This window comes from Amphiura filiformis, chromosome 4 (genome assembly GCF_039555335.1).
Source record: "Amphiura filiformis chromosome 4, Afil_fr2py, whole genome shotgun sequence".
Classification (NCBI taxonomy): Eukaryota; Metazoa; Echinodermata; class Ophiuroidea; order Amphilepidida; family Amphiuridae; genus Amphiura; species Amphiura filiformis.
This window is the reverse complement of record NC_092631.1, coordinates 20,177,421-20,200,136: the sequence shown is the minus strand read 5'-3', so window position 1 is coordinate 20,200,136 and position 22,716 is coordinate 20,177,421. Positions and strand designations below refer to the sequence as shown.

At 38.3% G+C, this 22,716-nt stretch overlaps 1 protein-coding gene across 1 annotated transcript; it reads left to right on the top strand.

Annotated features, from left to right (window-relative positions):
- Window positions 1–15,891: 15,891 nt before the first annotated feature.
- LOC140150043 (uncharacterized) lies at window positions 15,892–22,716 on the top strand. Its single transcript, XM_072172047.1, has 7 exons — window positions 15,892–16,249; window positions 18,069–18,246; window positions 19,000–19,333; window positions 20,408–20,704; window positions 21,537–21,682; window positions 22,125–22,224; window positions 22,414–22,716. Exons 1-7 carry the CDS (start codon window positions 15,892–15,894, stop codon window positions 22,552–22,554), a joined length of 1,554 nt encoding a protein of 517 aa, XP_072028148.1. The 3' UTR covers window positions 22,555–22,716.

The following is a 22,716-nucleotide window of genomic DNA, read 5'->3' as shown; positions in this document are numbered from 1 at the left end:
TCGTCTCACACACATAACAAATGCATATACAATCAAATAGGTTCATTACAACATTTGATTGAATGGATTGAGTTACTCTAAAATGAAACGATAAAAACAAAGAATCATGAAAAAAGACACATACAAGATAAAATAATTTAAAAAAAGTTAAAGATAAAATCAAGAAAATAGAGAATAAAATTTCCTCAAATCAGAAAAAAAACATTGACAGACATCATAATCTGTCAGAAATTACTGCATGAGACTCGAACCATCAATCTTCACCACAAGTTCTCTTTATCCTCGCACTATAGTCTAATGCTCTGCTCACTGGGCCACAACGTAACAGGTGAATGATTACCGCATTATCATGAACAAGTTTGTTCGATCTTATTCATAATTGTATGTGTCGATAGGTTTCACCCTTTAACTACACGTACCCTTAATGATCAGTGATAATAGTCGGCTCATTTCCATGATCTCCATAGCGCCATTAGGCGAACGTTTACGGTATCACTCTTTGAACAAATTTAAGACTATGCAAGGTGTGAATGATGTCAGCACAGACACGGTAGGGTTTTAGATAAGCTTATGAAATCGGCAAATATAGTCCATGCACCCAACTGCACAGTTGCCTTGGACTCTTGCACTGGCTGCAGGCTTGCACTCTGTTTTTTGTAGCTTAAGTTACGCTTACTTTATCAGTTTATTGCCTATCAAATATCATTATAAACACTTTATTACTTCATATTTTTAACCCTCATAATTCAATTATATCATTTCGCAACTTACGAACGACTCGGAACGAGTACGTAACTTCATGAAACATAGGGATTTTTTCCCATTTTTTTCCTCTAGTGTTGGTAGGCAATCTCTGGGAAGTGCAGATTAGTAAATAATTTTAGTGAAATGTATTTTACAATACGTTCTAAAGTTACGATGGATTTTGAGACTTACGAAGCGCTACGAATCGTCATAAATTTTGGTGAAATGGATCCCCATTGATGTAAATGTTACGGACACTTATGGAATTCCGGAAGTAGGGCCAAAAAAGTCCGGAAATAAGCCGAAATATTTTTTTTTTTCAATATTTTTTGTTGCTCTAGGCATGTAAGATCAGTCGATTTTGACCCCCCCCCCCAAAAAAAAAAAAAAAAAAAAAAAATCACGAAACAAAATTTGAAGTTTGTATTTTTAATAAAGATTATGAAAACATAATAATGATAAAATTGGATGGTTTTTTTCACCCAATGCAAAATTTATTGGTCTCGCTATGAGTTTTAAAATATTGGACTCGACTACGTCTCGTCCAATATTTTAAAACTCATAGCTCGACCAATAAATTTGTGCATTGGGTTCAAACCATCCAATTTTATATCTAAGTTGGGCAATGTCATTTAATAACATTCTTATCATTTATGCAAACAAAGATGTTCCCGAATCAAATAGCCGGCCCAAAGCCCGGCGAAAATATTCTTGTACATGGCCATGATAATGTAGATAGCAAACAACACAGAACGAGTTAGATGTCAAGTTTATTATGAAAATAATGATGTAATCTATTTATAGGCTAGGAACCAATGATCCAAATTATTTATGCTTATTGATCATTCATGGCACAGTTATACATGTACAAAATCTCCGAATGTTTGTTTAATCAAGGCGTGTGGAGTGGCAGGAGCCACTTTTTCAGTTTTGATCATTTAACTAAAAATCTGCAGTGTAGACTAATTCATTGATCTGATAGGAAATAAGTCAAGCAATGCAGTAATTCCAAATTATATGTTACGTGTCATGTCAAAAGGAGACACTTTTGGGCAGGATCCAAGATGCAGAAATATCTGCCCGGGGTGATTTTTTTCACAATTTGGGTTTGTTGCGAATTTGTGATATTGTTAATGTTGAAAATATTGTCTGATAGTTTCAGACCGGAATATAACTGGCATCTTGTATTTGTTGAGACATTTTTCAAGGTAAATCATACTCTCAACATTGTCAATAATATTTTTAAAAGCCGATATCTCAATTTCCAATTTTATAATACCACAACTTACGAACTTAATATGTTATCTTAGGAATGTCCGATTTCATTGGGGAAAACGACGTTGTGGAGCAAAATATCTCTATTATTTAAGATATGTAAAAAAAATCAAAATTGATAACCCGCCCAAAAGTGTCTACTTTTGACATGACACGTCATGCACATATTTATATGAACATGCATGATAAATCTTACGACATTTCCCCCTCCCAGAAAAAAAGCCTGCACATGGGGCAGAAAGGACATCCCTTAAATCAAGCATTGGTATCCAAAGCATGCTCAGTCCATGCCATGCCTCTTTTGTGTCCGTTTTATTTGTCTCAATATTTTAGTGCAAACACAGCAAAGTTATATATCTGCAAACGTAATGGCTTTGTTGTTGACTTGAGTATGGTCTAAACCGGGGTCTACACATTTAACAAAGAATACTTGTAATTTCCGTCTGCATTGCCGAGCTGCATTGCAAATAATTATACTGTTGAAAGAGGCTAGACCAGGTACCTGTTACCATACTTCGTTACACCATACTATTTCCATAGTTACACTCACTTTGTTAGGCGGTAATGAACCTAAGCATAGCAAAGTACCGCAGTACTAAAAACATGAAAATATAACTGATATCACACGCACAATGAATTAACTTTAACATGTTTAATGCGATTAATATTGGTTATATTATTAGGCCTATTATAGGTATCAATATTTCAACGGTATGATATCTGATGAAGAATATGACTTTCACAACCTCACTTAATTAGTTTCCCTTTTTTCATTGTCAAATATTTTCTATAGAAAATTAAATAACAAATATCTGAATTTCACTGACATGATTGACATATAATACGTCAGTTGTTGACAGGAAAATGATTTATGTTCATTATTTCAAAGGTTACCATGGATACTTGATTCATGAGAAGAAACTTGAATAATTTGCTTATTTATTTGCAATGATCTATGACACCGTGAATTCTGTATAGTTAAGAATTAAGTTCATTAAAGATACACTCAGAACTACTAAATTTAGTTACGATGTTAATATGGAATAAATTCCTCTTCCAATTGTTTACATACTGTCATCATAGTTTCAAAATTCATAACCATAGGCCAAGGATTATAGACCCAAGCAAACATGCAAACATAAATTAATTTAGGCTAATGATTGCAAACATGCAAACATACATTTGTCCTGCGATCAGCTCGTAATAGGTGACAATTATTCGGTTTTTGTTACTGCGCGAGTCAATGAAGCACCCAACCCGCGTAAATTCAGAAAAGCGTGCGTCTGTCACGCAATGCGCCTAAATGTATGCCTGCCATTCTAGATCCATCCACGATGTTATGAGTCCCGCCTATTGAGAGCTGATTAGAGTGTATATGATTCAAAAGCTTTCCATTGTAGTCTGGAAGTGATCAAGGGGGGGGGCTTGTAGGAGTAAACAAAATTAACCAATTTTTTAAATTAGTAACTACTATAACATTAACAATAGGTCTTTTACGTAACAACAGCAGAATTTCGTAACACACTAACCAATTGAATATATGAATACAAAAGCCACCTAAGTCCATACTTTGGCCAAATTGAGTTAAGCATGGGAAATTGTTGCTATACATAGGCCTGTCATATGCATGAAAGAACAACTCAAATTCATCCTCTGTGTCTATTGGGCATGTGAAAAATAGCATGTATGAAAGAATCACCCAATTCCATGATTTGAGTCTTGTAACACATTGATTGAAATCCAGTATGTATAAAAGTCCACTTGTAACACATTCATTGCTAGAGAATGACTTTTGAACAAAAAATGGGTTTAATAAAGGAAAGTGTGTGGTTTATATTACATGGCAGAATGCTTATCAACATTATACATACCTGTGTGCTTTATTTTGTATTATCTTACTAGTGGTAATCTCATTCTAACATTGTTGTCTTTGTATATGATTCAAAAACCACCTAAGTCCAAAATTTAAAATGAACCCCACGAAGTCCCTGAAATGCTAATCGTCATACCTAATACAGGTTAATCCACTCATTTGCACGTAAAACTTACCATATTGACCAGGTAAATCTAACTGAAGGAATTAAAATGATACACGGGTTTTTCTCTCAAAATAACTTCGCATGGACTTAGGTGGCTTTTGTATTCATGTATTCAATTATATTACTCTTGCAATTTGCCGACAATCACACCTACCTTTGACTACATTTGCCGACAATCACATGGTTTTGACGACAACAGTCAATTTTGCCGACAAAATTGTGTATTGGTGGTGTCACCTCCACACCCATACCACCCTCTAGCGGCGGCCCTGAATAAACAGGGATGGCTCCAACACATCACCCCAGTTGTTGGTTTGTAAAGGCTCTGAGATACTTCCATCTACCATAACGGCACTATTGGAGTCCTTGTAGAGCACCTGAATGGCATTGACCACAACCTTTGGTATTCCATAATGCCGCAGCACTGAAAACGTGACGGACCTGTCGATGGCGTCGAAGGCTTTTTTGGAAGTCCACAAAGGAAGTTGGTACCCCTTGAAGCCTTCCGTGTTCCTCCTCAAAATGTGTATTTGCTGAGCGCGAGCACAGCTGCGACCTGATCTAAAGCCAGCCTGATTACTTATCAGTAAAAGATCAATGCAATGTGAGGTCGAATCCTGTTCAGAAGGATCTTGTTGCGGCAACAGACATAAGCAATAGACATAAGCGAAATACCACGGTAGTTTGTCATAAGTATTATCCGTGCCACACCCCACACCATTACCAAATATTAAACTATGTCTATACGGTAGTTTCACATAGGTAAATGAATGTTGTCAGTACTCACCCTCTCGATGAAGGTCTATAAAACCTGGTCAGATCTGGTCAGATCTGGTCTCTCTTCCTCTCTTTTGACGATACTGTTGCATATATCGGATATAATCAAAAATACGTTCAATTTGACAATGTAATTATTTTACTTTTCAAAAGTATAATCAATTATTCACCAGGAACATCAAAACCTATTTCAGTCTCAGAGCTAGGTTAGCCGCTAAATGTGCTTTCTGTCAAGCCCTGGCATAGTATGCATGGTTTGATCATCCAAAATCATTGACCTGCAACGTTTGGTTAATGTTGCATTTTATTTTTAATTGAAAGATGAATGTTGAATGTACTATGCCCTGGTGTTTACAATGTTTTGCATGCACTGGTTTAAAACAATAGGGTAGTTAAAACCAAATTAACATGTTTAAACATCAAATACACAGAAGGTAAACCGTTATTGCAGGAAAATTGGTATATAACTTTTAAATATTTCCATCCATAAGGCGACGAAAAAACTGTTCTTTTAGGCTATAAGTGAAGACCGAATTAAAAAAGACTACTTTGCGTATGACGTCCTGTCAACCAGACCAAAAATGCCGTATTGCGCAGTAACCGATCACGTCGTGCCTTTGCCCTGACGTCAGACGCAAACAAATCTCTTTAATTCGGTCTTCAATTATAGTCAAATTAAAACAAGAACAGTCTTTTAAAAACAGACAATGCCACGGATGAAGATCATGTTTCATAACTTTGCATTGGTGAGTGCCTGATATGCTGATAATTTGTTTTGTATGAAAATGCTCAATTGACCTTGACATGACTTTAAATTGTGGGCGCTCAATTGTGATCACATCAATCAAAGTTTCACTACAATCTATGACATTTTTCGCGCTTACATCTACCATGCTTTATGACAATCCAAAAAAGACCACCAATACTGCATGGGACATGCACCCTTAAACCAAACATTAACTCCTATCCTAAAATTTTCTGTCAACTCTCTAATTTATAACTCTAAACTTTTCTGTATTTTTTTTTCGTTTTCTGTCTTTTACCAATGTTTAATATAGTATTAATACTAAGAACTACACTGTGACTTTTTTAGTTTATCAATTATAGTCAAATTAAAAAAATCACCCACCACTTATCAGCTAATGGATCAAAAGTCCCCAAAAATCCAAGCAGTGGAACAGTGCCTAATTTGCATCAATCCAAAATGGCCGTTTATGCAGGGGTGAAATTTCAAATTTTGCTAAAAACCATAACAATGTACCGTAAAACCCCGTCTACAAGCATATACAGTGTTTTTATAAAAGCTTAATTAATTCGAAGCAAGCGTTAATATACCAATACAATTGATCAGTCTTAAAATAATACTTGTTTGTATATGCTTGGATCCGTAATTTATTTGCTCAAACTCCATAATGGCGACTGGATTAATGTAGCTTCCATCAGAAGCACACTATATGCTTGTAGACGGGGTTTTACGGTATTGCTCTCGTCATAAGGATTCAGGAAAAGTATTGATTGACATATCTTTCCCGATGTACATTTCTTGAGTTATAGGGGAAACGGTCAAATGTAAAAGTTTGGACCCCACAGGCGGACAAAAAATGAAAAATTCTCTGATTTTGATTTTTAAAAAAAAGGTCTCATATTGTTCCGCTTGCAAAAGAATAGTTTGCCATATCTCGAGTGGTTTGTTACCTTGGTAACATGGCAAAGAAGATCAAATCCCATTGAGCCGTGTTAACCTTGAACTATTTTGTGTCTTACCTATGTAACAAAACATCCAAAACAATGCAACTTTTATCATTTCGATTTATTTTTGCCAAAGGAACAATTTGAGACCAGTTGGATAAAAATACGATAATTCAATTGTAAACTATATATCGGACACTGGTCAAACTATACTTTTTCTGAATCGTTATGATGATAGCAATACATTAGTATGGTTGTTAACAAGATTTGACTAACTTTGAAACTTCACCCCTGCATAAGCGGCCATTTTGGATTTATGCAAATTAGGCATTGTTCCACTACTTGGATTTTTGGGGACTTCTGATGTGTTATTAAATATGCTTTTCTGAAATGAATGGTGATTAAATGGATTCTGTTGTAATTAGCGGTGGGTTACCCCTTATTTTTCTTAATTTTACTAGCCTAATGGCGCCGGGCGGACCTTTCAAGTAGGGTCGGTCGGTCGGTCGGTCGGTCGGTCGGTCGGTCGGGCGGTTTTTTGTTTTGTTTTTCTCGGAGGCTAAAATGACCCAAAATTTCACCAAAATCTGACAAATGTGAAAAAAATGTGAAGATTTTTGGCAAACATGTTTTCTAAAAAAGAAAAAAAACACGTTGATTTTAAATGATTTTAGTAAACTTAAAATAATTCTCCAAAACGCAAATTATGGGTCAGTTGGGCCCGTACAACAGGCGTTTTTTTTTCTTTAAATAATTATATTGTTACTGTATTCTGTACCTGTAATTTTTACATATATTCTCTCTCTCTCTCTCTCTCTCTCTCTCTCTCTCTCTCTCTCTCTCTCTCTCTCTCTCTCTCTCTCTCTCTCTCTCTCTCTCTCTCTCTCTAGTCAAACATTCACTCGCCTAGTGTCAATACTTTTGAAATTGCGACTTGTAAAGCGAATTAGTAAAAATAGGTGATAATATTTATGTTCTGGAACATGTTGAAAACGTTTATGTTGACAGGTAGGGGAGAGCGGGGAGTGTTCGTCCTGGGGCAGGTTCGCCCATCACGTGATTCTCAGCACTACGTCTAATACTAGCCCCGTTCTCAAACCGCGACGCCTCTCGAACAGCGAGCGTAGCGAGCGATCATACAGGTATCAGAGTACAGCCCAGACGCCTGTGCTACACTACGGCCATCGGGGAATTTGGTGATGGCAAATTAAGTGACACAGGTCATTATAAACTTCTCATATTACCTACGCGACATAGGAACGTATTCATCGAACTGCAGCCAAAACACAAAATCACACCAAAACGTAAATTTTTCTTGGATTAATGTTGTTATCATCGATACATCAATACAGGTGGTTATAACGGAAATCTGTATTGGGAACATATGGGATTTGTTAATTAATGTAGTTAAACTCGGCATTCGATTTGTATTTTGCATACCCTGGTGAAAATACAAAGATGTGCACAAGGGGCACATTCGCCACTTTGAGGATGGGGCATGTTCGCCCCATATTTTCCCTGGACGGTCTTACCCCAAACTGGAGGGCGGACCTGCCCCAGTAGCGTATTATGCCCGGAGTATTATGCAAAATATTAATAATTATACCATTAAACAATATCAAACTACTGAAAAGCATGGTTTTTTTTAAAGTTATGTCATACCTGTATTACTCATACCACCATTTATGTCCTAATCCATAATCCCCCGAAGTTGTAAACAAATACGTTTTAGCTCACAGTTTGAACCCCTACATTGTACCCTGATCCCGACCCCTCAATATATTTAGTAACTCACCAGAAGAAAATGAATGCCCTGTATACTGTTGTTAAATTTTTGCATTGGATATGTTATTGTTCTGCAATAACTTTTTTTATTAGAGTGAACTTACCCCACCATATAGGCGAACCTGCCCCCAGCATGGGGCAAGTTCGCCATTATAAAAAAAAAGTTTGCTCTATCCTGTTGCTATTGTAAGGTTATAGTTCTGAGATTGTGGTCGTATATAGCCAAGACATAGGGCTTTGATATGGGTTAACTGATGGAATGAGTGAAAAAGGAACAAAGACATTTTATAAACGTATTTCATCAAACAAATAAAAGGAATTATTTTTATTAAAAGCCTGAAAGAGTAATTTCTAGTATCTAAATAGCGCCACCAATCTTGTCATAAATAGATACATTTTATATCCGAAAAAGTTTTAAAATGCTGTGAAAGTGAATAATGTTGTAAATAAGGGGAAATTAAAGTTGAAAATGACTCAAAAGCATCTGTATACATTAGTATGATACGGCTTTAAGCTCTTTAAGCCTAAAAATTGTGTTGTACATGATGTCTTATTTGAAAAACTAATAAATGATCACATTAAACAACCGTGCATGATGTGTCAACTTGCATGGCGGAGTCCCACTTGAGTCACTGTCCCTGCCTAGCACAACCATATAGGTAGACAAGCATATTATCTTCATCCACATCTTTGACAAGACCGGCCAAACACTTTCTGTGTTCCTGTGGTTTCATGTCATTGATTAGCTTCTGGTTCTTTCTAACGCCAAGGCCTGCTCTATCTGTCTGTCCTCTGCATATCTCATTTAGTATCAGGTGGCGTTCTCTCTGCTCTAGTTCCTTGACTCCATTCCATCTGACTTGCTTTGCCTTCTTTTGGAGACAATCTTTGTACAGAGATTGAGTGCTTCCATCTATAGAGTGTTTGTTGAGATGGTACTTGGTGACCTGCATGCACTTTACAGAAGTGGTGAACCTCTTTAGCTGTAGACCGTATCTATTCCTACTTCGGTTCAAGGCGGTTGGTGGTGCATCGGCTTACTCCAGCCCAACGCTTCAAGTGTTTGGTGGAGGTAGCCTCCAGATTCTCGAGGAACGTAATTGGGAAGTTATAGATGGTGAACTCCCATGTCAGTTTGATGTGTATGGTTGCGTTGTTGTAGATCCACATCTTCATGATACCGGTGAGTTGGTTTTTAGCATATGTGCCATTTGTCTTTCACGGCATGGTCTTTCAAGCCTTCAAAGATTAACTTGCCAAGAAATCTCATCGGCTGACTGTGGATGCTGGCAATCTCTCCTCTATTCCCATTAATTGGTAACTTAGGGTCGTATGCAGTATGCTGAGTATGCTGTTTGGGATGAACTTCTTCATTGCATGCGACCGGCATTTGATTGGTTTGGCTTTCATGGTGCGTGTCCACCTGAGGAAATCATTGACTATGTTGATCAACTTCTGGCAATCTTCTGGGCTTTTGGCAATCAGTGTGAGAGGCTTTAGCAGAGGATTCGGTAGTTGTGTTGCTCACACGGTACCAAAGGCGGCTGTGTTTATCAAGCAGATCAAGACCCAAGTTGAAGACAGCCAGAAGTTGGATGCAGGATAGTGGACACCCTTGGAACACACCAATACTACAAAGTATCCACTCTGTTGTCCAATCCTTTGTCTTTACACGAATGTAACTCTCATCGTAGTATTTAAAGATCACCCTCCGGATATGTTATCTGGGATATGGTACCATTCCAATGCGAACTGAATCAAGTTGTGTTGTACAGTACCATGCGCATTTTGGAGATCAAGCCATGTTGTCACAATAGGATTTCCATTTATTTTGGCATCCTGGAGCATCTCGGTTAGTGCCTCTGTATGTTCTACACAGCCGGATACTTTCACCATGAGGCGTTTCTGAATGGATTTGTCAATGTATTTGTTCAGTCAGGTAGGTGATGGTCCTTTGAGCTAGGATTCCCATTCCAAGATCCTGGAGTTCTTCAGTGCGATTGGTCTGAAGTGGGAGGGGTCCGATGTCTCTTCATCTTTGGAAATAAGGATGATTTAACCCATTCTCCCAACTCAAAGGTATATTACCAGTCCTCCATATAGTGCACATTGCTTCGTGCAGAAGTGATGCTGTTTTAGGGCACTTTTTCCATACTAAGTAGGGTATGCGGTTAGTGCCCGGGGCACTGGAATTTCTTCTTTTCACCAATACGTAATTTGTAAATTCAGCAAGACTTGGTGGTTTGATATTGAATGGTTTCTTCATCCCCTTTAGTGGGTGGTATTTTTCTGCTACAGGTTTCTGGAAGGTTGGAGTTCTGTTTTCATTCTGATCAAGAAGTTTCTTAGCAAATTGATGAGGATTTTTCCGGAAATTCTGTTGAACTGTGCTAATGAATGTTTTTCCGTGTTTTTCAGCTCCAGCTTCCGAACTTCCGAGCTGTTGTGTAGCCTTATGATCTTATGGAAGTCTTTCTTCAGCTTATTAGCCTCCACTTTGTCTCCATTTTTAGGCCAATTTGAATTGGCGTTTTGTCTCCTTCTTGAGACGTTTCAACTTTCTTTCTTGTCTTGACGTCTTGGGTTTTTTATCTGCCTTTCTTGATGATGCTGGTTTCCACCCCGAATCTGACCACTAATCTTTTGTGGACGTGATTCTCTAAACTGTTAAGCTATTCGACAGGTGATCCTCCAATTTTGATATGACTACCTTTCAAAAATATGATGAAATGACACAATGATTCCATGCCATTGGCTTAGGAAGATTTTCAACATGGGGGGGGGAGGGGTGGGGTGAAAAATAGAAAAATATACTATCCCCAGGATGGCCCGCCAATATTTAAAAAAATTTTTTTCATAGACATGATATACCACTTATGGGCGTGTAAATTTGTGTGACCATGCGTGAAAGGCAATTCCCGATAGTATAATAAGTTCCTCGGCTGCATTATATCGGTCATGTTGGTAGTGTTAGAGTATACTTGCGAAATAAAGAAAATCATCGAACCTCGGACTTTATAAAAACGTATTATCAAATGTTTGGACTCCAGATAAATATGCGAGAATTGTCGTGGCACAGAACATAAGCCTATACAGAACGAGACTTCACTTCACCGTGACAATTTTAACCTTTTACGACTGCACAACGACTCGACCAAATTGAATGATTTATAAAAAAATAAAGAGCCGGTCGGTACCATCGTTGTTTATGATACATTGGACATTAACCAATTTCATAGCAATTATATTTACCAAATCAAACAATTTATTTGATTTATCATGATCGATAACTAAACAACATTTCCTAAAAATTATTATGAAATGTTAGGATGATGTTTGCCGTACGGTGCGATTATTACCAATAAAGTTCAAGCTGCTACAATAATGCGCAAAGTGCAGTTGCACTTCTGATTTGGGCTGAAAGTTTCATTACACTATCTCTTGAAGTTTGCCAAGGCCACAAGAGGGCGCAATTAAATTGCCTGCAAAGGGCCAGACGCTAGAAGAGTACAGCCAGAGTCGAAGTATGCCACCATAATGCGAAATACCGTTTAAAAGACCGAAATTAAACTTGATTATAATCAAATTGAAGACCGTAAGTCCACTTGGCCCATTGTATACACTAAAGTTACGTAAAGTTTCTTAGGGTTTTATAATGTTTAATACATGTTCCAGAGTGAAAACATCATGAAAGGCTGTGAAAGATTTGTTTTGGCCCCTGAACATGTATAAAACATTACCAAACTATACGAAACTATACGGAACTTGAGTGTATACTTGTTGAGGGGCCAAGTGGACTTACGGTCTTCTTGCGCTCAGGTCTTCAATTAGTGGCATTAATTGCGCAATTTTTTAATGAATTGGAGTGGCGAGCGTCATTCTGGAAATGGGAGAATGAAGGAGTTATTTGACATTACAAATAATGATGATTAAGGCAGAACAAGTAACACTGTAAAGGACAAATTTCAGTAAAGACTGATCTACAGCCTGTCTAAAAAATATTGTGCAAGTTAAAAGCGCCCTCTTTGGCAATTAGAAAATACCATTGTGACATGATGCTTGCATCAACGTCAAGGGCGTAGTCTTAGCTCTTAAATGTCGTTTGTTCTGTTCAATTTGCTTGTTTTAATCTCGAGATATGCTTAGTTAACGACGAAAGGGTAGAATCACACTTGTGCCACTTTTACCATGTTTACTAGGGAAGAGGCCTTTACATGTAAACCTGTGAAAGCATCAAGTTTATCAAAAGTTCCTTCGTAAAATCAAAAGAATGCATCAATTACACAATACAAAAATGTGTTTACTGTTTTTACTATTTTATCATGATGCAGGAATAATGATCGAAAAATCTTGTTCTGTAAATGCTTTTTACTATCTTATAAGAAACTGAAAATTTAATATTTCCGAGTTCCGACTGAATTTGCTTGATCGCATCACATATCTAGACCATTTAAGGTTTGCAAATTGGGATCCCAAAAATTTGGCACGTGTAAGGGGAGGGGCAAAGATTTTTTGGCGGGCCGAGAGGGGGGGGGGGCAGGCGATTTTTGGCAGGCGGAGAGGGGAGGCAAGCGATTTGTGGCGGGCCGTTCGGAAAATTTACCCCCCTTGATCATAAATATTGCACAGCCCCTTATCATATAATGCGAGCGCAGCGAGCAGGAAATTTTGAATATTTGATTTTGAGGGCGTAATATAGAAAGATTACCCAAAATATATATGCCAAAAATCGTTGCCCCCCCCCCCCAAAGCAAGAAATTGAAGAAAGGAAAATTCCAATCTCTTAAAGCCCCGATGCAAAGGCTGTGTAACCATGGTAATTTATGTTCCTTTATATTTTGCCTCATTTCTATGCCAACCTTTTCATGCAAAGCCATTGTACTTATTATATCGGAAGTGTATGTTGGCATGATACTGGTGAGAAGCTTTCATAACGCAAATTTTTATTTGGGCTCATAATCAATGTTTGGACGAGGGATTTTTTTACGGCTTACACACACCCGTTACATACCACGTATAAAGCCCAAACAAAATTCTACGAATTAAACCAAAGCTGTAATAATTTTAAGGGGGTACTACACCCCTGTGGTAAATTTGTGACTATTTTTGAATTTGTCTCAAAAAATAATAACACACTGGTAACAAAAGTTATGTATATTATTGGGGCAAGGAATCCAATTACTACGCTGAAATTTCAGTGACTCAAGACATGCGGTTCAGCATATATGATAGGAAATGAGGTACATCCTAGCGGTACCTTATTTCTTATCATAAATAACGAACCGCTTGTCTTGGATCAGTTTGTTACCAGTGTGTTATTAGTTTTTGAGAAAAATGCAAAAATGGACACAAATTTATCGAGGGGTGTGTATTACCCCCTTAAGATCAAATCATTTTGGGACAGTTAATGTTAGCACTACTTTCGGGCTCTGTTGCTATTTTAGTATACTATCCAGAGAGGTTGCGTCAGCAACCGAGGGCTCTGTTGCTATTTTAGTATACTATCCAGAGAGGTTGCGTTATGTGCTAGTCACAATAAACTGGTCAAAGTTATATGTATTGGCAAGTGCATAACCAAGGAGTGGTGGGGCATGGGAAACTGCCTCGCGCTGACGCACTCGATTGAACGTCTCGCGCTACGCGCACGGTTCATCGCGCTACGCGCTCGCTTAGTCCGTGAGGGCCACAGACTGCGGCTAAGTTAATGTATGAAACTATTCCATTTTGCCGGGCTTTGAGTCGGGAACATATTTTGTTTGCATAAAAGACTAAAATTGTAGTAGACTACCTGGCTCAACTTTGTAGAATATTGTTGTATTTTTGTGGTAGGCAATTTCAGTGACTCAAGACAAGCGGTACGTTATTTATGATAAGAAAAGAGGTACCGCTAGAATGTACCTCACATCTTAACATAAAGGCCTATAATGAACCACTTGTCTTGAATCACTGATATTTCAGTGAAGTAATTTGATTCCTTGCCCCTATAATACAGGGTGTAACAATAACATTTATACAACTGCATTTTGACTTCTCAGGAAAAACTAAAAGAGTTATGGCACAAATGTATTATCTAATACAATCGGTGGCTAAAAGGAGATGTTTAATTGGTTTCTTTACAAGCTTAGGTTCTAAAGTTATATCCGGTTAATTAAATCGTCCAGAAAACGTGTTGGGCCACTTTTGCCATGTTTGCGCATATCAAGTTTGAACCGCGTAGATATGCTTATCGTGCATTAAACATCAAAGAACCGACACAAAAGAATTATAAGTGGTATTTCTTCATATAATTAACATGAACTTAATAATAATATAATATTTTTTCAAATCTATAAATGAAGTCATGAAATTTCCTTCAAATTATCTTATAAATACAGAAATTTCTCATATCCCTGAGATATCATTGGTACATCTGAGAACAGTTTTTGTATCCATAAATACAACACAATGAAATCTTGAAATTAAGTTCAGCTGGGCTTCTAGCTGTTCTGGGGCGAACACTATTGCCAGCATTTCTGTTAACAAATTCTACATACTTCTCATAGTTATATGCAATTGTATGCCTTGATGGAAAACATGAGTTTGGAAAATGAGCTATGAACAATCTTATGGTATTTGCTTGAATCCATGTGCTACCGAATGTCACAATCATAAAAATACGCTCTTTCAAAGTGAATTGGGGTTGAAGTTATTGAGATGCAGTCACGATTTCTAGTAAATTAGGTTATGTCAGTGCTTTCTACCACTTCGAATACCCCATTGTACAGGCCCGTCCCCCCCCCCCCATTTGGAAAAGTATACAAAAAGTCCCACAATTTCAGAATGTGCGAACGTAGCGACAAAAAAGGTCCAAATTTTGGGAAGAAAGACCACTTTTCACAAAATTGCCCGACCCCTTGGAAAAAAGTCCACTTTTTCAAAATCAGCACCCCCAATGAAATCCTGCGTACGGGCCTATTTTAAAACTACCTATCATAAGAGCATCGTTCCATGGTTCAACTCTATTCAGTCACTTATGTAACACTTAATAGACAAAAAAACCGCTATTGCAAATGTTTTGGGCAAACATTTTTCGCAAAATATCTTTTCAACCCCAAAATAACATTCTGTTTAGAATGTTTGTATCAAGTTTTCAAAAATGTTTTTGGAATGTTATTAAAACATTTTTATATCCTTTATATAACCCGACATTTAAACGTTTTCTGTAAAACATTTTGTGTTTGTTGGGCAGTAGATTATCAAAAAATGTTTTTAAATGTTATGAAAACGTTTTATACCCTTTATATAACCCGACATTTAAACATCTTCTGACAACCTTTTATAACCTTTTGTGAATGATGTCGAAAACGTTTTGTGTTTGCTGGGGAATTACCTTGGACGTCAATTCTTATCTAAGCAAAGACGTCGTTATCAGAGTTAGAAGCATTAGGTAAGACTCAACAGATGCCACATTCCCACACACTCCACCAATCTTTGTTTTAACTCTGTATACGTGTTTGGTGTATATACAGTACATTTGATAAATTGGCTATTAAAACAAAAATTGGTCGGCCTTTCATGCCGTCTTGTTTGGACATCAAACGCAATGGCTTTCAATTTGCCAATACTTCTTGTATGCACTCTCGCGATCCTGCACTTTCTTCCAGTAGATGCCCAACGTTTGTACACCAAGGTTCTACCACCTATAACTGATGTCGGGAGCGAAGTAGCTCTAATTACCGCACCAGGGGCATATATCGCCGGTGAGGCATACGAATCACTTTGCCTTGCCATTCAGAAGGCGTCGTCGTTAAAATTATGGGTCGGTCTGACGGCAGGTTACCGAGGCGATTTAGCGGATCCGGTGTCATTGGAAGAAGCGATATATTTGGCTATATCGGACCTGCAGGCGGCGGGGATGAGTAAAACTGCGCCAATATTTGTGGCTGGACATTCTCTTGGAGGTAAATATATATAGAAGGACTAGTTTGATCATTCAGACGTTGGAAAAGTGTGAAAAAGAAAGAAATGTTTGTTTCTTTTATTTTTCTTCATTAACCTGGGAAACTCAATCAGTTGAAAACACAATCATCTGTTAGTCACCGGGGGGTACCATGAAGGCAGTTAATTTTGACACCGTGCGGCAGTCTTGGAGCAATATTCTAGGCTTTCTCGCACGTATACTGCCATGTCAACAATAGAGAGTTTGCGAAAGGCGGTTCAGAAGCTCAAACTTCAACGCCTAGTTTATTATGTACAAAACCACTCTGTCATGAATGATGAAAGCCTCTAGAAGTCGAAGTGAACGCGAAAATCTATATTAAGCAGTAAATTATGAACGAAAATACGTCGATTTAAGAGCAAAAGTATCCACATTTCCTCATTGACTTCAAAATTACCTGTTAAGTATAATCTAGTTAAAAGACCAATTATTGGAAATTTAATTTGGTTTTGGTTAAAAAAACACCACATGTAGTTATCAATTATTCATTGAATAAGGTTAAAATATTTTTGTTCCAAACGTCAAGCTTCGTATATACTTTTGTGTGTGATCACGACGTAAAAAATCAGTTTGCGAAATCGCGTTCGGTTAAAACTTCAACGGCATGGGGACACAACGGCATGGGGATTAAGTTCCCGTATAAATGGCAATTTTTTACTGAGCGAGCAGTGCAGCATACTTCTGGAAGAGTATAGCAGGTGCATAACATGTCATAGCTTTCAACTGGTAAGAGAGGGGGTATGCAGCTTGCATGCTGGCGCTGGCCACCGTCATATGTCACATTTGTAGGCATTTTTGCCCATTTTTGTTAATGTTTCCCCTTGAAAGTCGCGTCCCCATGCCCCCTAAAAGAAAAAAACCTGACATCCAACGTCACTTGGGAGGGAGAAACCGGAGTGCGAGTGGGGTGTTATAAGACGGAGTAAAGTTTGAGAGAGCGAGGATGGATGGCGTGGAGAGGGAGGGTAGAATATGGAGAAGGGCGGGGAAACAGGAGGAGAAGGGGAGAGAGATTGAGAAGGAGGGGAAAGAAATATAGAATTGGTACTATATTTCATTACACTTTGTGTGTAAAATGGAAATATGAAAAAGCTAACATTAACTTTCATAATTGACCTTTATAATAATATGATAAGGAGATTTATAGTGCTGGGTCCTGACATAATCTTTGCTAAGAAGTAAAGCGAGTTCATTCATGTTTATTCAAACGAAGCGCCTAAAGGATTGAGTCTTTTGTCTTGAAGTGTGACCCACTTGACGAAACAAAAGGGATACATTTTGATGTAGTTGCTTACAAGCGCTTACACATGCCCTTCTTTTGATCGCCCAGTGATACACATGTCCCGAGTTTAAGACGCTGTTGGTGCAGTAACAATCAGACGTTCGCGTTGAAGTAAATTTGAGCAAGAAATCCAATCGATATTTCTGAAGTTGCCGTTGCAGTTGAAGTGAATTTTCAAACTTCATTTCGCAAACTCTATAATAAGTAGGCCTAAGATATCAGCCAAGTTTGGCTTCGATGTCTGGCATAATGTATTATCAAAAGTAGGTGAAAGCAGTTTAGTTTCTCAATTATATTGTTATGATATCTTTAAAGTGAAGCAACAAGGCGTTTTGCGGGTACTTTTAGTCAGACCATATAGGGGCCGCCAACCCACAAAGTTGACGTATTATGCTGATTAATCCTTCCAGGTACATTTTAGTCAGACTATAGTAGCCGCCGCACATATCCAACGATGTGATAATTAGTTGACGTATATGATGTTGATTACTTCTTCCAGGTACCTTTAGTCAGACCATAGTGGCCGCCGACCCTCAGATGTTTGCAGGTGTGTTATTATGGGCCTCCTACCTGGCAGGACAAACGTCAGATATGGGTGCATTCCCTACACCAGTAATGCATGTGTCAGGAGATATAGATGGCCTTACCAGGATGACACGAATAGGACGTGCGTACAGGTAAAGATCACAAATTTCACCACGTCAAACTTTCAAGGTGAAACTGGTCGTGGACATGGGCATTCCTTCATCTCGAGTGAGTGAAGGAATATTGATGCAGTCATCCATTACGTACGTGATAGTCATACATTTTCTTCAGTGCTTCATGTATTTGAACAAGTCTATGACTAAAAATGGGACAACAATTGACAAATGGGGACGAACATTTGATTTAGTCCCCTCACACCTAAATCCTGGCTACGCTACTGAGTGCATGTAGCATACACCAGGTAGTGAAGCTGTTAACATGTGACCCCAGACAAAATTCAGGCTAGAAACTAAGGCTCGACTGCGCGTTGTTCTCTTATATATAACCCACCTAGATCATGGCACTACTATGACAACCTGTGTATGTGGTTACCTCAGTAACAAATAGAAAACTTCAGAAGTAACATAACATATTTACTGTAATAAAGCCAGATTTTGTAATAAGTAACATATTAAGAATGATTCCAGGCAAAAAATTGCCTGTTTTTGTCACTATGCCAGCAAAACTAAACAAAATCCGAGAACTATGTTAGTTTTTGATGTGTATTATGACGTGGATATTAAATTAGGGCTCGATAAAAAGTCTCTACCTTCGTTCTTAATGAGAAGTCATTATTTCTGTCTGAAGAAAGGTCAAGTTTTTTATATGAAAATGTAAAAAGATACACAATGAAAGACATTTAATATATTATTTGAACTTTGTTTAATTTTGTATTCTGTTTTTAGAGAACTATTAAACCTCATGACAACAGATCCAGAGGCGGAGTTCACTAAATCCGTAGTCCTCGTTAGTGGTGTTAACCACGGACAATTTGCATCTGGGGAAATGCCACCCGAAGTTGTTGAAAATGACATCTTATCTGACTTGACTCAAGCTGACGCTCAAGGCGCTATTGCTGATGCATCCGTGATGTGGATGGAAGCCAATATGGGGGATACGGCGGCGAGAGATCGTCTACAAAAAGCTGTGTCTAAAACCAATGATACATTCTACCCGTTATTTGTAGCTGAAGATTATGAACAAAATGGCATGGCCAGTGAATGGGCAATAATTTCACAAGTAAGAAATCAAACAATATTAAGTATAATGCGCAAAAAGAGCATCCGTACACTTAAAACAAAAGCGATATCGTAAATGTACCAAACCTAAATCACCAAATAAGGTAGTCAATAGATGTTGTTCTGTGTATTTTGATCCTCAATCGGCACGTAGTGACTCCCCACCACTTTACACCAATTTTAATGACAAAACAGAGCAGTTCAAAAGTGAAAAAGATTTACATAGGATTTTTTTTTTATCTCGAAATAGGTTAACTCTGATCTATCTATATGATCTGATTACAGCAAGTGAGTGTAGATCTGTCACGCTGTAATGAACCCGTTATAAAAGCCGGTGGGAATCGCCCTAAAGGAAGAAATATCACAAATTTGTCACACTTGAAATACTCTCTTTTTCCATTCAAATTGGCATCACTTGAAGAAATAAAGTCACATGAGGTGTCAAAATACATATAACAAAATTACTGATATAATGATTACTTGTGTACGAATAATTTTGTGTTCAGCATTATTATAATCGAAATTGTGACAAGTCGGTGTGCAACCGGTCTTCAGGGGGTGAGCCCTGTTTCAAAGTATACGGGAATACATTGTGTGCCTAGATTTTTAGCATATTTTTTTGTTTTACAACAGCGCGCGTCAAGGTGTAAGTATTGTGGTCGACGCTAGCCGCAAAATTGACAAAATTGTGACTACAGTTTGTCCACACTGAAGTACAAAGTGACAACGCGCGCGTATACAGCGCGTTAAAAATGCGTAGTGCTGCGTCTGTGCTGCAGGTGTGCGTGCCTTCAAAGTCGGCACAATGTGTGCGTCCGTGTCTGTACTTTGTACTTCAGAGTATACTACACCATGGAAACAACATTTTGGCGATGCGCTCATCCCCATTTGAGGTCACCCTCGACCGCTGAGGGCAACTGGTGGACTCTGTAACTGCAGCCACACATCTATAATTAGTATTTTATTTCTTGCATCACTCTTCAAATTTTGGTCTGGGATGCCACTAGATTTCCATATTTGTCCAGGATTGCAAATAGTATTTAGTCTGAATACCTTTTCTATTTATTATCTCCAGGAATTAGTAGCCAGTGTTCCTCCTGAATTGACAAACGAACTCCATATCACAAACCAAATCTACGACGACCAGGGAGACTTTGAATCTTCCAAACCATCGGTCTTCAAGAACTTGAAGGGCAAAACGGTGGTTACCACAACATCAAAAGTGAATAAGCCTAGCAACCCTTTAGATAACTCACTGACAGAAGAATCGGCCGATGAGATTGCCACAAAGATGAAAAACCAGCTGGCTATTAAGGAGGTCCTCGGGAATGGCCAATATGGAGTGATGCTCAACTGCAAAGAGCTGAACCAGGTATTTTTGATCATTAAGATTAAAAAAAGAAAAGCAAGGAAAAGTGTATATTATTTCTAAACTGTTTCTACATTATTGCTGCACAGCCCTTTTCAGAGCCACTATTTCTTTCACGGCAATGTATAATAAAGTGTTGGTATCCCTTAATGTGTGCCATCACTGCCATATGTTATCACGTGGAAAATGATTAATGACTGACTGCTTTGTGATCAGAAAATAGTAGGTAAGTTGACTGGCGTAAAGGCACGCGCACACCTCAGCTGGGAGGGCGAGTTAGCGCAGCGGTAGTTCCCTCGCTTTGCACCACTGAGGTCCCGGGTTCAAGCCCGGCGCGGCCCACGGACTCACGTGCACTTGGTTTATCCCGATTCCATGCTCGCTCTCGCAGGTTTTCTCCGGAATCTCCGGTTTCCTCCGGTATCGCAAAAATCGGTGAATAGTTGTTTGGTTATCAAAAAAAAATCCTTCACCCAATGGAATTTGAGGAGCTGCACTTCTGCGTGGTGGGAAGTGCTCTACATGCGGATAGGTGCGCGCCGTTCGGCAACAACTGGCCTAGTTGATGCGATCTGATTGTGATGATTCACCATTGCAGCGAAATTACAGCGCTTTGAGTCCTCTAAGATCTGGAGAAAGGCGCTTTATAAATCCAAAATTTATTATTTATTTAAAATAATGATAATTGGGATTCTACCTTACAAAACGGCCACTGTCCGAAAACAAATCGACTCAGATAAAAACATCTGAACCCGTCAAACGCATAATGCATTACCTGCGTAATAAACCATTGGTATCTAACGGATACCCAATCTGCCATTTCTTTGCCGAACAGGAAGTGTTTGATTGGGCGCTTACTATGGCCTCACCGGAGGTGTTGGATCGGTACAATAGGAACGGACGACAGATGATTTTAGAGATGACTTCATCGCAGAAACAGGTTCCCAGTGGGTCAACTATCCTCTTACGTATACATACACGGTAGATGGTGACGTTGTGGTAAGTTGATGACTCGGCACTTCTAGCGTTAATCCCGTAAATGTTCTTTTTTCCTTTTTATTTTCAAATAAAAGACAAGCTTCCTCGATTGGAATCCATAACAAGATGGGTTTTATTGAGCATGCCCTCGGACATTTTAATTGCCCAATTCTTTGTGAGAAGCAGCTCAGACTTCATCGGGGATTGGAGTAGCAGTTATGAAGCAGCAGTAGCCTACATCCAGAGTTACTGCCAAACACGCCTGTTTTCCCAAATGCCTTACGTTGTCGTTGTCTTAAACGAATTTTACGTTTTTACTTAAAAAAACATGTTCGCTTGACCGAAGGCTCTACATATATATGCCCTGGATAGGTCAATAAGTTGCATGTGATGACATTTAAAAGCCATAGTGACTTGCCTGAGGCATTTGGTTAAATATTGGCAGTCTGGCACCACATGGAACGGTGAAAATATTACATTTTCTTCAAGGCACCGAATGGAATAACATTTCCTTTAAAAAGAATGGGAGCGGCCAGTGGGAAATTGTATGTGATATGCTGATAAAGAGGTTTGTATGTAATTGTCTTATTTGAAACAGTTGAATTAAGTTCTGAAGCCTGAGTTGCCATCAAAATAAATGGCAGATATCGTGATACTAACTTTCCTTCTACCCATATATTATATTTAAAGACTGATATCAACTGACAAAGTCTATTGTTTTCTTTTATCTGCAGCTTACTTCTGCTTCCTTGTATACGTCGCCAAAGTTTCCAGTACCTAACATTGCCGGTGTGTATTACTGCAAACAATTATCGCCTTACCGAGCCATGGAATGGGTTTATGTTGACAGTTTACGGCCATATATTGTGGCATAACGTATCCCGCATCGATTAGCCTGTGTGTGCGAACGTCTACCGGAGTTTGAACAATTATGAATTTATGATTAAGATAAAGGTGGCTAAAGAGCCAGGTCTGATGGACTGGCCACAAATGGTGGTCTTCCTCATGAAAACAAAATAGTATGAAATAAAAAATGT